This window comes from Cebus imitator, unplaced genomic scaffold, assembly GCF_001604975.1.
Source record: "Cebus imitator isolate Cc_AM_T3 unplaced genomic scaffold, Cebus_imitator-1.0 Scaffold132, whole genome shotgun sequence".
Taxonomy (NCBI): Eukaryota; Metazoa; Chordata; class Mammalia; order Primates; family Cebidae; genus Cebus; species Cebus imitator.
The window spans coordinates 3,488,367-3,502,370 of NW_016107447.1; the positions used below are offsets into that span (position 1 = coordinate 3,488,367).

The 14,004-nt window shown below is 53.6% G+C and overlaps 1 protein-coding gene across 1 annotated transcript in view; it reads right to left on the reverse strand.

Moving 5' to 3' along the window:
* SULF2 (sulfatase 2) overlaps positions 1–14,004 on the reverse strand; it is a 131,443-nt gene that overhangs the window by 18,695 nt on the left and 98,744 nt on the right. Inside the window, exons 6-10 of the mRNA XM_037742978.1 lie at positions 8,702–8,852; positions 7,000–7,175; positions 2,311–2,439; positions 826–879; positions 59–329 (exon numbers count right to left, since the gene is read on the reverse strand). Coding sequence (XP_037598906.1) covers positions 59–329; positions 826–879; positions 2,311–2,439; positions 7,000–7,175; positions 8,702–8,852 — 781 coding nt within the window. The remainder of the gene's footprint in view (positions 1–58; positions 330–825; positions 880–2,310; positions 2,440–6,999; positions 7,176–8,701; positions 8,853–14,004) is intronic.

Sequence of the window (14,004 nt, forward strand, 5' to 3'; positions counted from 1 at the left end):
AAAAAAAAAAAAAAAAAAAAGAATTACTTATAGTGAGTGTCGTCCTGCATCACCAAACAGCATCTTGGGCATCACACGGCAGCAAAGGGCTACTCGTTGGAAGACCCCGGCCCTGCTGGCTCGGCAGCTCTCGGGGCTTCGCAGGCCAGGGCTGGCTGCAGGTGGAAGGGGCCGTCGGGAGGGCAGGGAGCCTTCTTACTTGTCCCAGCTGCTCGCACGCTGTCTGGTACTCGGCACGCTGACACAGGTCCTGCACACGCTGGTACCTGGGCAGGAAGTTCTCCTCCTGGGCGTCCACTTTGTCACTGTCTCTCTTGTGTAGCAGTTTGCTGTGGGGCAGACAGCAGGAGCCACGGGGACGGCCTCTGAGCTTTGAGGAGCCTGGGAGGCGCGTGTGTCCACTTAGAGGGGACCCCCTGGCTCCGGCTTATCCTCACCGTGGAAGACACAGGGCTACCCTGTTCTGACCTGATGTTTAGGAGACTTAATATATTAGAATTTTATAAGAAACTTCCCAAACTGCATGAGTTGGCAATAAATTAAATACACGGAAGACATTGTACAGGCTGGATAGAACATGCTAAAAGGGTGCCTGTGACCTCAGACCCTGATTCTGTGTCATCTGTAGGAGCAGCGAATGGGCTCTGTGTTGAGGGGTCTTTGGGCACAGCTGCAGAGCCACTGCTGGAAGGTAGCACCATAGCTCTATTCTCCCTGCTGCCCTGGCGGGAGGTCCCGAACACCGTGATGGGTGGGGCTACAGCAGCTTCCTGCGGGGAGGGAGGGAGTTGGGCAGGGGTGTCCCTCCCAGGACCCAGCACTCACCCTCTCTCCACCAGGAAGGAGTTCCGCCAGACCTTCAGCTTTTTCAAATGAAACCTGGAAAAAAAGCACGGCTGCTGCTTCTCAGCTTTGTGAGGGCTTACCACGACCCCCGATGCCCCCAGGAGCAGGGATGACGCCCACAGTCAGCCTCGGTTTCCAGTCAGCCTGGACAGCAATTGTGGTGAGCGTGTCCAGCCAGGCACTGGGGAGGCTTCTGCACCCTTCTCCGAGTTGAGCCACCCCTTCCCCCAGAGACTTGGGTCTGGAGGCACGTGGGGCAGAAATGACCTAGGTCAGTCACTCTAAGTCCCACCCACGTAACCGTGTGTGCACACAGGAAGCCCAACGGCTGCCCCGGAGCTGGAAGATCTGTCTTCAGTTCAGCGCCAGGTCAGCGGCTGTCTTGGTGTTAGATTAATGGCAGAGTTTTGGGGGTGTTTTCTTCTTGAATGCTTTGCTGTTGCACGTATGTAATTTGTGTGTTTCATCCACTGCCACTTGGTCATTTCCATTTCCTAGGTGGGCACTCTGAAGTCGAGAGGGGAAGCTTCCACCCTGTCCCCTGACCCCCAGGTGGCCTGGCTCCCAGGCGGCCAGTGTCCCCAGACGTGTCCATTTTATACCATTACAGCTCACCTGGCCTCAGTTGGGGTTGGAGCCTCAATGGACGTAGTCCCCCTACAGGGCAGCCAGATGTGGGCACACAGTGCCCACCTGGCTGGAGCCTCTGGGAGGCCACTGAGGAAGGAAGGGCTCCGCTGCCAGAGGTGCAAGCCAGGAGCTGACATAGCACCTGGAGGCCAGGAACCTGGTGGCGGTGACAGTGCTGGCCACCAGATGTCACTGTGGCCACACTGGCACCCCTGCCCTGCCTTAGCTCGCCTTCCACCTGTGTGACTTTTGCTCACCCTCACGGTTCCTATTCTGCCTCTTTGGACACCTAGGAATATGTTCCCATCACACCCTCTAGCGTTAAAGCTATGGGGCATGGCGAGTCAGTGTCTGAATTCCTGGAGCTACATCCAGACTTGCTGTGAGATCTCCGACAAGTCACTCAATCGTTTTGGGATTCAGATTCCAAACTGGTAAAATGGGGATGATACGGATGCCCAGCTCACTGGCTTACCGTGAGGATCAAACTCATAGAATCCCCGCACAGTCCTCAGAACAGTGCCTCACACAGTCGATGCGTAGTCAGCACTAACTCCTACCATCACTGCTGCTGTTATTATTTCAAGCTCTGTGTAATTTTAGCTCCGAGAAGGTCCCCAACTGGTCACCTTGGCCAAATTCCAAATGGGAAGACAGAGAAGATCACGCATCTCTCCCACAGCAGGTAAGTGGTTGGGGTGGGGGGACCTGAGAACCCCAGCTCCTGACCCTTGGGGACCCCATGTTCTAGACCCACAGGGTTTTGCCCTGACTTCCTGCAGGTCAGGAGCCCAGTGTCCAGCCCCACCAGCACCAGCCCCGCTCCTTCCTCACCGATTCATCGGCTGTTCCGAGTCCAGCAGCTTGAGGATGGATTTCCCGTCCATATCCTCGGGTATGGCCAGGCCTGCAATGTCCAGGATGGTGGGAGCCAGGTCAATGTTGAGGACGATGTGGGGATTCCTGGGGGAGGCAGGAGATCAGGGACTCAGCCACCCGGTGGTGGTGCCTCAGCCTCACTCGGGGGTTGGGGGACGGTGGTGGGCAGCAGGTTGCAGGGGACTGACACCTGTAGGAATGGAAGCTGCGGTCTGGCACCTCGACCCTTAGCAGCTCCCCGCTGTGGCTCAGATTCAGCGGAACCACCATTCTCCACTTGCCCCCCTTAGCTTCTGCACCTCAGACATGCCATGGCATGAGCTGACAGCCCCACCCTGTCCCCTTGCTGCCCTCCCTGCCCCCACTTCCTGAGCGAAGGCAACCCACCTTGACAGCCAGCCCAAATCCTGGCCCTTCCTGAGCCCTTCCCCTGGACCTCTGGGGCACCGCTGGTCCTCACTGTCCCTCAACAGCCCAGGCACAGCCCAGCCTCAGGGGCTTCTTCTTTACTGTTCCCTGTACCGGGAATGTCCCTTCCCTGGAGATCGGTGTGCCACCGTCCCTCCCCCCTTTAGTTCTTTGCTCTATTATCAAGGAGGCCCATGACAGGCTTCGGTGGTCCCTACCTGTCCATGGTGATCACACCTTAATGTGAACCCCTCACCTTGGGTGTGGATGAACCTGGACCTGCTGCCAACCAGTGGGACATGGCGAAGGTGATGGGCTGTCACTCCCATGGCTGTGTTATGAGATAGGCATCTCTATCCTGCCAGCAGTCTTGCTCTGGTCTCTCTCTCTCCTTACTGGCTTTGAAGAAGCAAGTCACTCTAAATCAGCAGCTAGACTGTGAGCAGTTTGGGAGGCAGAGAGCCTGGGTTCAAGTCCTCTGCTTGCATTGGACCTGCTCCAGGAGCAGGGACGAGGATGCTCCCCAGTCAAGCCTCTGGATGAGACCGCAGCCCTGGCCAGCACCTTGATTTCTGCCTAAGCAGAGGACCCTGCAAGGCTGGGCCCAGGCTTCTGACCCTCAGACAATGTAAGTTTGTATGTGTGTGTTGTCTTAAGCTGCTGAGTTTGTGGCAGTTTGTACTGCAGCACAGATACCCAACGCAAGGCCCCTCCTGAGGACCCTACTTGGAACTGCACCCGCTCCCCGACCTCCCAGGTTTACCTTTCTCCTGAAGCTTTATCACCATCTCATGAGCTATAGATTTTACTTATTTCTCTGGTTTATTGTCTATTGCCCAGTTAGACTCTAAGCTGCAGGAAGCCTGGCTCAGGTGGTCACTTCTGTATCCCCAGAACTTATACCCTTAGACACACAGTAGCTACTCACTAAACATTGGCCACCTCTTCTGGCTCCTTTTTTTTTTTGAGACGGAGTCTTGCTGTGTCACCCAGGCTGGAGTGTGGTGGCGAGATCTCAGCTCACTGCAACCTCCACCTCTTGGGTTCAAGCAATTCTTATGCCTCAGCCTCCCAATAGCTCGGATTACAGACACGTGCCACCACACCTGGCTAATTTTTGTACTTTTAGTGGAGGTGGGGTTTCACCATGTTGGCCAAGCTACTCTTGAACTCCTGACCTCAGGCGATACATCTGCCTTGGCCTCCCAAAGTGCTGGGATTACAGGCATGAGCCACCTCGCCTGGCTCAGTTTCTGGCTGATGGCATTCCCAGTGTAGGGTAAGGGACTTGAGGGGTGTGCCCAGAACAGGGTCCAACACCTGTGGAATGAATGGTGGGCACACGTGCCGTCAGGGCGCCTGAGTGCCTTCCCTGCCAGTTCCCTGGCAATCAGCGCAGGGCCTAGGTCCTAGAGTTTCAGTCATCTTTAACCCTCCAACTCTCCCCAGTCCAGTGCCCTGTGAACACTGGACAGGCTGCCAAACCTGTGTGCGGCTGGGGAAGGTGGGCTGAAGCTGTGTCACGGGGGCTCAAAGGCCAGCATGAGGCGGTAAAACTGAATCTGGAGGCGAGGGAGTTGGGAAGGCTGCTGAGTGAAGGGCGCTCTGCCGAACCCCGCAACCAGCCACCGATGGTGCTGAGCTTGTCCACTGGCCCCGCTCCCCCAGGCTCGGCAGGAGGAGGACAGCGGTTGCTTTTCCTCACCAGCACCCATGCCTTGATCTGTGTTGCACCTTCTAATTCTGGAGAAACTACCTGACCCCATTCAGAATCCACTGCCCGATGCACTCAGTCTGGTCACTCAAGGGTTTCTGTCACCTCTGACTACAGTGATTGGTTCAGGGAAGGACAGGTGACCTAAGTCTGGCCAGTGGGAACTAGCCTCAGGTCTTCTGTTCAAAGCAGTCTGGCTTCCTCAACGGGATGGTTTACTGTCTATTGCCCAGTTAGACTCTAAGCTGCAGGAAGCCTGGCTCAGGTGGTCACTTCTGTATCCCCTGAACGCCTGGAGTTGCTGACTCTGCCATAAGGAGAAAAACCTGCCTGAGAATGAAGCCAATTCAGCGGAAATGGGACTGAGAGATAAGAAATGAGAGCTTCCCAATGGCATGGTAAGACTGCTGGATCCAGCCATGCCTGAGGCCGGAGCTGTGCATGGAATTTTCAGTTACTGTAGTTACTACGTTCCTTTTATCTCATTCAGCTCATCTGGTTCAAAGGTCGTTTCTGGTTGCAACCAAAGAAGCCCTGGCTGACAGATACTGTGTGTCTTTGGTTCCAAGCCTGACTTGGCACTGTCTTTTTCTTGACCACGTGAGATGTGGTTTTGGGTCCTATGAGTCAGATCACAGATTCCGAGGCTGACCAAACCCCCACGTCAGTGTTTGCAGAGCCCTCAGTGGGTCAGATTCTTTCTGTTCATGGGGATGGGTCGAGGTTTCTGAGAGGTGTGGCAGAGGGGGATAGAGACTGCCTGGCTTCAAACCCCAGCCCCTCCCTGACTTGCTATGTGAACTCAGGCAACTTAACCTCTCTGTGCCTCTGTGTGCTTGGGTGTAAAAGAGTTAATATGAACATTCACATCACAGAGTTGTTGTGATGCTGAAATGAATTATTATTAATTTTCTTTTAAGATGAAGCCTCACTCTGTTGCCCAGGCTGGAGTGCAGTGGCGCGATCTTGGCTCACCACAACCTCTGCCTCCTGCATTCAAGTGATTCTCCTGCCTCAGCCTCCTGAGTAGCTTGGATTACAGGTGTGCAGCACCACATCCAGCTGATTTTTGTATTTTTAGTAGAGGCAGGGTTTCACCATGTTAACAGTTTGGTCTTGAACTCCCGACCTCAAGTGATCTGCCCACCTGGGCCTCCCAAAGTGCTGGGATTACTGGTATGAGCCATCGCGCCCAGCCTGCAATGAAATATTACGTAGTTCTTTTTTTTTTTTTTTTTTTTTTTTTTTTTGAGATGGAGTCTTGCTCTGTCACCCAGGCTGGAGTGCAATTGCGTGATCTCTACTCACCACAACCTCTGCCTCCTGGGTTCAAGTGATTCTCCTACTTCAGCCTCCAGAATAGCTGGGATTACAGACGCATGCCACCCCGCCTGGCTAATTTTCTGTATTTTTAGTAGAAATGGGGTTTCAACATGTTGGCCAGGCTGGTCTTGAACTCTTTACTTCGTGATCCACCTGCCTTAGCCTCCCAAAGTGCTGGGATTACAGGCGTGAGCCACCGTGCCTGGCCTATTACATAGTTCTTAGAGCAGGCCTTGAAGCGTAGGCACTCCACACGCATGGGCTGTCATTACTACAGCCCCTATTCCAGCGGGGATGCTGAGAGCCAAAGACAGGCATGATCTGATGAGGTCAACAGAGAGTCATCGCTTTCTCTGGACTTGAACTCATGCAGCCTGCCTCCTGGAATTCTCGCAATAGGTCCAAGGCAGTGGGAACATGTCAGTCTAGAATTCCACGCTGCACTGTCAATGCCTTTTCAGGAGGAATTCTGCAGCCAGCCCTGTGTGAGTGCTGGGTCTGGGCAAGGGTAGAAGTCAGGCTGAATGAGAATCTCAATAGCAACACATCTGCTTTTCAAAAGACCCATTTGAGCCAGTTCTTCATAATATCCCAGCTGATCCAAGGAAGCTACTGCCATGAATACCAGCCTGTCTCCTTCCCTGCCCCAGACGTAGCCATTTTGCTGCCAGAATGTGTCATCTCAAAGGTGAACCCAAGGAGAATGGCTGGCTGAGGGCTGCGGCCCACGTGGTCCTCCAGGAAGGATGGGAGGGAAAAGCGTTTCCATTTGTGCTGCTGCCCGGAGCTGGCTCAGCTGATCCCGGCTGACAACCAGCTGCCTGTGTCGAGGTCCGGGGTTGCTCTCTGACAACCTCCAGCCCTCTTCAATGACTTCCCAGCCCAGACCAGAAATCCAAGTGCCATTCCCACCCGCTGGTGACACGCGTGTGTGTGCACACATGTACACAGCCCAGCTCCCTGGATTTCCTGGCAGACAGCCCTACCACAATCTGTTTCCACAGGTGCTAATGCTCCTGGCCTCTCCTTCCCCACCAGAGGGGCATAAAATGCATGACATAATTGCTTTCCTTTGGCCCTGCGGTCCACCTGCCAAAATCAAGAGCCACCTGGGGTGTGGCTTGGGTTTTGTTGGCACGCTTGAAGCCCCAAGCAGAGCCCGGAGGCCTCTGTGGGTCCCTGGGAGGTGACACACTTACAGAGAGCCAGCTTCCACGTTGGGGCCCCTCACGTAGAACGGGACCCTGATGTCGAACTCATACGGCATGGACTTCCCCTTCACCAGGCCAAACTGGCCGATGTGGTAGCCATGGTCAGCAGTGTACACGATGTACGTGTTGTCCAGCTCGCCCGTCTCAACCAGCATGTTGTAAATCTGCAACACAGGCAGGAGGTGGGGGGTGGTGAGGACTGGGTGACCAGCCGCTCCAACCCTGGGTGACAGACGCTTGAGATCTCAGGCCCCATTCCTCCCCTGCTTCAGGTTTTTGCTCAACTTCCCCAGGGGCTGTCCCTTGATAACGGCACCCTCCTACCTGCTGTCACTCCCTGCCCCGCTCTCCCCTCCACGGTTCTTCATGGCACTTCTCAGCCTCCATCTCATATTTTTTGTGAGATGGAGTTTCGCTCTTGTTGCCCAGGCTGCAGTGCAATGGTACGATCTCGGCTCACTGCAACCTCCACCTCCCGGGTTCAAGCAATTCTCCTGCCTCAGCCTCCCAAACAGCTGGGATCATAGGTGCGTGCCACCACGCCTGGCTAATTTTTGTATTTTCAGTAGAGATGGGGTTTCTCCATGTTGGTCAGGCTGGTCTTGAACTCTTGACCTCAGATGATCCACCCACCTCGGCCTCCCAAAGTGCTGGGATCATAGGTGTGAGCCACGGCGCCCGGCCTCTTTTACTTATTTGTGGATTGTCTGTGTCCCTGCCTTGGCATGCTGCCTCATTAGGGCAGAGACGTTTGTTATCTTGTTCCCTGCCTGCTGTATCCCATGTCACCAGCACTCAATAAATGCTATCGGACGGACGGATGAATGGAAGATACTGGGATAGTTTCATTCCTGTGGCAGGAGCTTGCAATCCGGAAGGGTAGCGTGTGGCAGAACGTTCTGCGTTGGTGGCCGTGTTAATGTCTGTGCTGTCCGACAGGTGGCCTCCAGCCACCTGAACCTACTAAGTATGTGAAATGAGGCTTGTGTGACAGAGGAACTGACTTTAAATCGTTACCCTATCGAGTTAAATAGCCATGGATAAATACAATGTGACAATACCCATACAACGGGATATTATCCAGCAATAACAGGGAACGGAGGACTGATTCATGCATCACCAGGGGTGAGCCTTGCACACACGACACTGAGTGAAAGAGGCGGGACACAGAGGCCACAGCAGGTGCAATTCCATTTATAGGAAATGTGCAGAACCAAATCTATAGAGACAGAAAGAGATCACCAGTTGTCTGGGGCTGGGGGGTGAGGGAGATTTAGTGGGCATGGCTAAGGGCTGTGAGGTTTTTCTTTGGGGTAGCCAAAATGCCCTAGCGTGGGTGTGGTGACGGTTATCCAACTCTGGGTATGTGAAAACCACAGAACTGCACAGTTTTTAATTGGCTGACTTGTATGGTATGTGAATTACATCCCAGTAAAGCTGTTCAAAAATGTAAATAGCAGGGAAAAAAATGTAAGTAGCATACCTGGCTGCCGTACGGGGCAGCACAGATCGAGAATGTTTCATGAATGAAGAGGCTTTTGTCTGGATTGCTCCAAGCCGTTCCCCAGGTCTAGCATGAGGCCTGCCTCTCCATTCTGCCTTTGAGTTCCATTCCTCCAGGAAAAACCTGAAGGGCTGGGAGGTTTCAGGCCGGCCCGGCCACCCGCAGAGGCATGCAGGGGACACCTACCGTCTCCATGGAGTCGTCCACCGACATGAGGGTCTGCAGGCGCTTCCGCTGCAGCATGTTGGTGAATTCCATGTGGATGGGCTTCATGGGCCCCGTGTAGCGCATGATCCAGTGTTTGTCCGGGTTGGGTGCGTAGTTGTAGCTAGGCGTGCTGGTGGGCAAGGACATACCCATCGGTCAGGCTGGGAAAGGGTGGACCCAGCCCGGTCCCTGCCAGACCAGCCCAGAGGAGCAGCCTCCCTGTGCTGTGTCTGCAGCTCAGGGCCAGGCGTGCTCCCCTGGTGGGAAAGGGGACACTGGCATGTCAGGGGCTTTTCCAAACTCCATTTCAGTGTTTCTCCACGTGTGAGGTATTCACGCGAGAGGCTCCTAAGAGGCACAGCGTGATGGGATCTTGATTGGCAAAGTGAGACTGTGCCCTGTCGGCTCCCTCAGGCCAAAGTCTCGGTCTGGTGCTAGTCTGTCTTGAACACCTCTCTAGACTTTGCTCATCTCCCTTTTCAAAAAAAGGAAGAAAATCAAGTTCAGAGTGTTCATCAGGAGCCAGCACCCAACTCGAATTCCGTAGCATTGCTTTGCGTACCTTGTACCTATTTTTGGTAGATGGCACTTGCCTTTGGTGAATGGCAGATTGCAGTTATTGTGGCTAAGGAAGGATCACAGAATATCCTTTTGCAATAGATTTAGTTTAAAATAATGGAAATTGATTTAAAAAATTAAATAAGTTATAGTTATACGTTCAAAGCCAAAATTGTGAGGAAGGACCTGAACATGTACATTTGGGATATGCCACATTCTTTTTTTTTTTTTTTTTCCATGATCTTGGCTGACTGTAGCCTCCCGAGTAGCTGGGATTACAAGCACCCACCAACACGCCTGACTAATTTTTGTATTTTTAGTGGAGATGGGGTTTCACCATCTTGGCCAGGCTGGTCTCAAACTCCTGACCTCAGGTAATCCACCTGCCTCAGCCTCCCAAAGTTTTGGAATTACAGGCATGAGCCACTGTGCCTGGCATGCTGCTTAATCTTGCAGCAGGAGTGTGCTGGGCAAAGCTCTGTCTGAGCACCTGGGACATGAGAGACTGAGGGACCCCAGGGCAGCCGGCCATACCAGCTGCTGGGGTACTAGCCCCAGCTCTGTCTCTGGCCAGTTAGTTCCCTCCTAAGGCATCAGTTCCCTCACTTCCTACCCAAGGAGAACACAGACAGTGCCAGCTCCCAGGATGGCTGTGAGCACTGAGGGAGAGGCTATAGGGGAGCCCTTCCAACCACGCCCATTGCATGATGACTGCTCGGGAGAGGTTATCACTGGCATGTCCCTTTGTCATTAGCAATCACAGGTGACCCCACGGCAGAAGTCAGTTACACTGGGTCTGTCACTCTGTGAGACAGTGGGCAGGTCCTCAAACTTCTCTGACCTTCTATGTTCCCTTGTTAGTCAATGAGACACTAAACTCAGACCAGGGGAGTCATCATGACCAAACCAAGGGCACCTCCTTGTCACCTCAGCTCATGCTGGGCCCTACATCTGAGTTACTGAAAACCCAGCATGCGGGGGTCTTCTGGGTGGGGTGCATCACTGACAGAAAGCACTGTTTAAAGTCCCACAAGGCCAGGCACGGTGGCTCATGCCTGTAATCTCAGCACTTTGGGCGGCTGAGGTGGGTGGATCACTTGAGGTCGGGAGTTCGAGACCAGCCTGACCAACATGGAGAAACCTCATCTCTACTAAAAAAGAAAAAAAAAACCTAGCTGGCTGTCATGGCGCGTGCCTGTAGTTCCGGCTACTTGGGAGGCTGAGGCAGGAGAATTGCTTGAACCCAGAGGCGGAGGCTGTGGTGAACCGAGATTGCACCAGTACACTCCAGCCTGGGCAGCAAAAACAAAACTCCATCTAAAAAAAAAAGGCCCCACAAAGCACGGGTCTCCTCGCCCTGGGCCTGATGATTCTTGAAGACTAGGCTCCCTGCGAATCTTACCCCTCTCTCCAGGCAAGGCTGAAGATAAAGGCTGAGTTTCTACTGCTTTTCACGGGGGTATTCAAGGGGCAAGGAGCTTCCGGGAAGAGGAGGAAAAGCAAGCCTGGTCAGAGCAGGGCACTGACTCGTCTCCCTCTGGCCTGCCACGTCAGGACTTCAGCAGCGCCTCAAATATCACAATCATCCGGGACAGAAACTGTGATGCTGCCGTTGGTTGGCGTGGCAGCTGTGGACACCGTTGCTTTGTAAGGTGGGAGGTGAGTCACTGTCTCCAAGACTCCCCCGGACTCGGCTTTCTGAGGCCCTGGCTGATCTGCAGCCTCTCAGCACTAAATCCATCAGGGCTCACACTTCCTTTCATTACCAGAACGGCCAGGCTCCCTGTGGGCCGGCTCTGCCATCTCAGGGCCTGACCCGCCGTGGAGAACATTCCCAGGAACAAGCCCAGCCCCACTCTCAGCTCTCTCCCTCCAAGGAACTGACTGGGGGCTGCTGGGGGCAGCAGTCGGACAGAGATGCTCTCAGAGCCTCACAGTGTGTGGGAAAATTGTTCCCGCAGGCCCAAGGGCCCGGATTCCAGGATGTAATTTCTAGCAATCATCCCTGAACCCATGAGAAGTGAGGCTAAGGTTGGCCCTTGACAACAGTGAGGGGTGAGTTTGTTCGGAGCGTGATGATTTCTGCAGCCCAGGCTCAGGGAGAACGATTTGGAGAAGGACACTGAGGCCAGGAGGCAGCAGAGCCAGGTGGTGCCTGGGGCCGACGCCGGCTTGCTGGTTGCCTGTGTCAAGCCAGGCTCCCCCAGGGAGGATGTGGGCATGTTCCCATGGGCCCAGCTGCCTGTTCAACAAAGATCTGAAAACCTCACCTCCTCCAGCATCCGAGGAATGTCTGGTGGGTTCACAAAAGGGCGTGAAGGAGAACATCCCCCTTCCTTTCCGCTGGGGGGAGCAGCAGGAAGAGGGCGGTGTTCTCACAGCCTCCTCCACCACGTGTCTGGGGCCGTCAGCAGCAGCCCTGACATCCCTTGAAGCCACAATCAGCGCACTTTGAAGGGAAGCTTGGAGGGCTGGTGGGGTGTCTGTGGGCATGTCTGTGTGTATCTCTGTGTCTCTGCCTATGTCTGTTTGCACGTTTGTATGTCTGTGTGTGTATCTGTAACTGTGTATTTTTTTTTTTTTTGAGACGGAGTTTCGCTCTTGTTACCCAGGCTGGAGTGCAATGGCGCGATCTCGGCTCACCGCAACCTCCATCTCCTGGGTTCAGGCAATTCTCCTGCCCCAGCCTCCTGAGTAGCTGGGACTACAGGCACGCACCACCATGCCCAGCTAATTTTTTGTATTTTTAGTAGAGACGGGGTTTCACCATGTTGACCAGGATGGTCTCGATCTCTTGACCTCGTGATCCACCCGCCTCGGCCTCCCACAGTGCTGGGATTACAGGCTTGAGCCACCGCGCCCGGCCAACTGTGTATTTTTGTATGTGTGTCTGCAGGCGTGTGTTTCCTTTGTTTTTTAAGAGACACGGTCTTACTCTGTTACCTAGGCTGGAGTGCAGCGGTACAATCTTAGCTTACTGCAGCCTCAACCTCCCGGGCTTAAGTGATCCTCACACTTCAGCCTTTCCAGTAGCTGGGACTACAGGCGTGCACCTGGCTAATTTTAAATTTTCTGTAGGGAAAAGACCCCATTAGACCCAAGGCAGAAGCAAAAAGCCTCAGCCTATTTCCATATAAATAATGAAGAAGATAGTAACTAGAAATATAACTGTGGTAGTTATTATTCACATGTGATCTTAATTCTTTTACTAATGCCTCTCAGGTCAGAAGTGTGAACCTGGGGTGATGCTGTGAAATGAATGACACTAAGGCAAGATGCTCTAAGCCCTCTGTCATGCCCGCGTAAGGGCTGCTGGAGGGTGCCTTGGCTGTGCGGCAGTGCCAGCCCTCGGAAAGCGCCCGCTGTTTAGCCAGTTAGGGAAGGAGCTGTCCAAAATGACTGAGACTTCTCCTTCCCTGGAGGAGTTAGGAGAAAACTCCGCTTCTCCAAACTCTTGTGGCAAGGCCTGCTGGCTGTCAGGGAGGCCCACAGACATCCGGGGTTAACCGTCTCTACGTGATGCTGTGCTTCAGTGCTCATATTCCATGTCTACTCTCATGTTCCACTTCTGCACCTGGTTCCTTTTGTCTTAGAAAAGATAATCAGTAGCAGTAATACAAATCTTAATGTTTTAGTTCTTTCTTGATAAGTATGGAAAAGGTGCTGATGCATTATGCTCCTTACTTCACTTCGGGTCCCAGAAATTCCTGAGCCCCTACCTGAATGACATGTGATGTACTTGACCCTATCACTGCCAGTCCTATCTATCCTGCCCCCAGCCTCCGACCACCAAGACCACGCCCTACCTACCCTGTCCCCAGATTTGCAACTCAGTAAGAGTGAGAGCGTCCAGGCATTCCAGGCCACTGCAGGTCTCCGCGATCTGGGTAGCAGTGGACCCCTGGGCCCAAACTCTCTTTTCTCGATCTTTGTGTTTTGTGCCTTTTATTGCTACAATTTCTTGTCTCTGCACCAGCTGGGAGGGGCTCACAGAACCATGCAGGACTGGACCCTACAATTTTCTGTAGAGACAGGCCCCTACGTTGCCCAGGCTGCTTGTGTTTCCTCGTGTGTGTGTGCTTGTGTGGCATGTCCCTGTGTGCTTGTGTGTGTCTGTGTTTGCACGTCTTTGTGTGTGTCTGCATGTACGTTATTGTGTATGTGTGGGGGGTGGGAATGGTGCAGGGCCCTGGGGTCTGTGGGATGGATGGTTCCACCAGCTACCAGCTTTGCCACAGTCCACAAGGCCTGCCCCAGGACCGGGCATGAGGCTGGCTTTCTAGGGGAGAGACAGGATAGGAGACCCGACAGAAAGCTCTAGTGCTCGAACTGCGTCCCGACCCTCTTCACCCCTTCTTGACTGTCATCATTAAGCATCCCAGCTGCAGAACTCCCTTTTTTGGTTTCTGTTGGAAATTATACCCCAGAGATAAGAGAGCCTTCCAAACATGCCCCTAATAAGGCAAAAGGGGCTTCACGTAAGAGCAGAGAGCGTTCATTTCCAATTTCTGCAATTTTCATTTCAAAGGGAAAATAAACCAGCAAGCAATGTCAAACAATTTCATCACAAAATTCCGGCGCTGCTTGCTGCTGCTTGGGGTGAAGCGGGCACCTCTTTTAAAGGAGATGCTGCCGAAGCAAAGCGTCCCTTCCCCCACCCACGGCTTCTCCCTTAGATGGGATTGAGTGGCCTCCACCCCCTGCCGGGATGAGCTGTAAGTGGG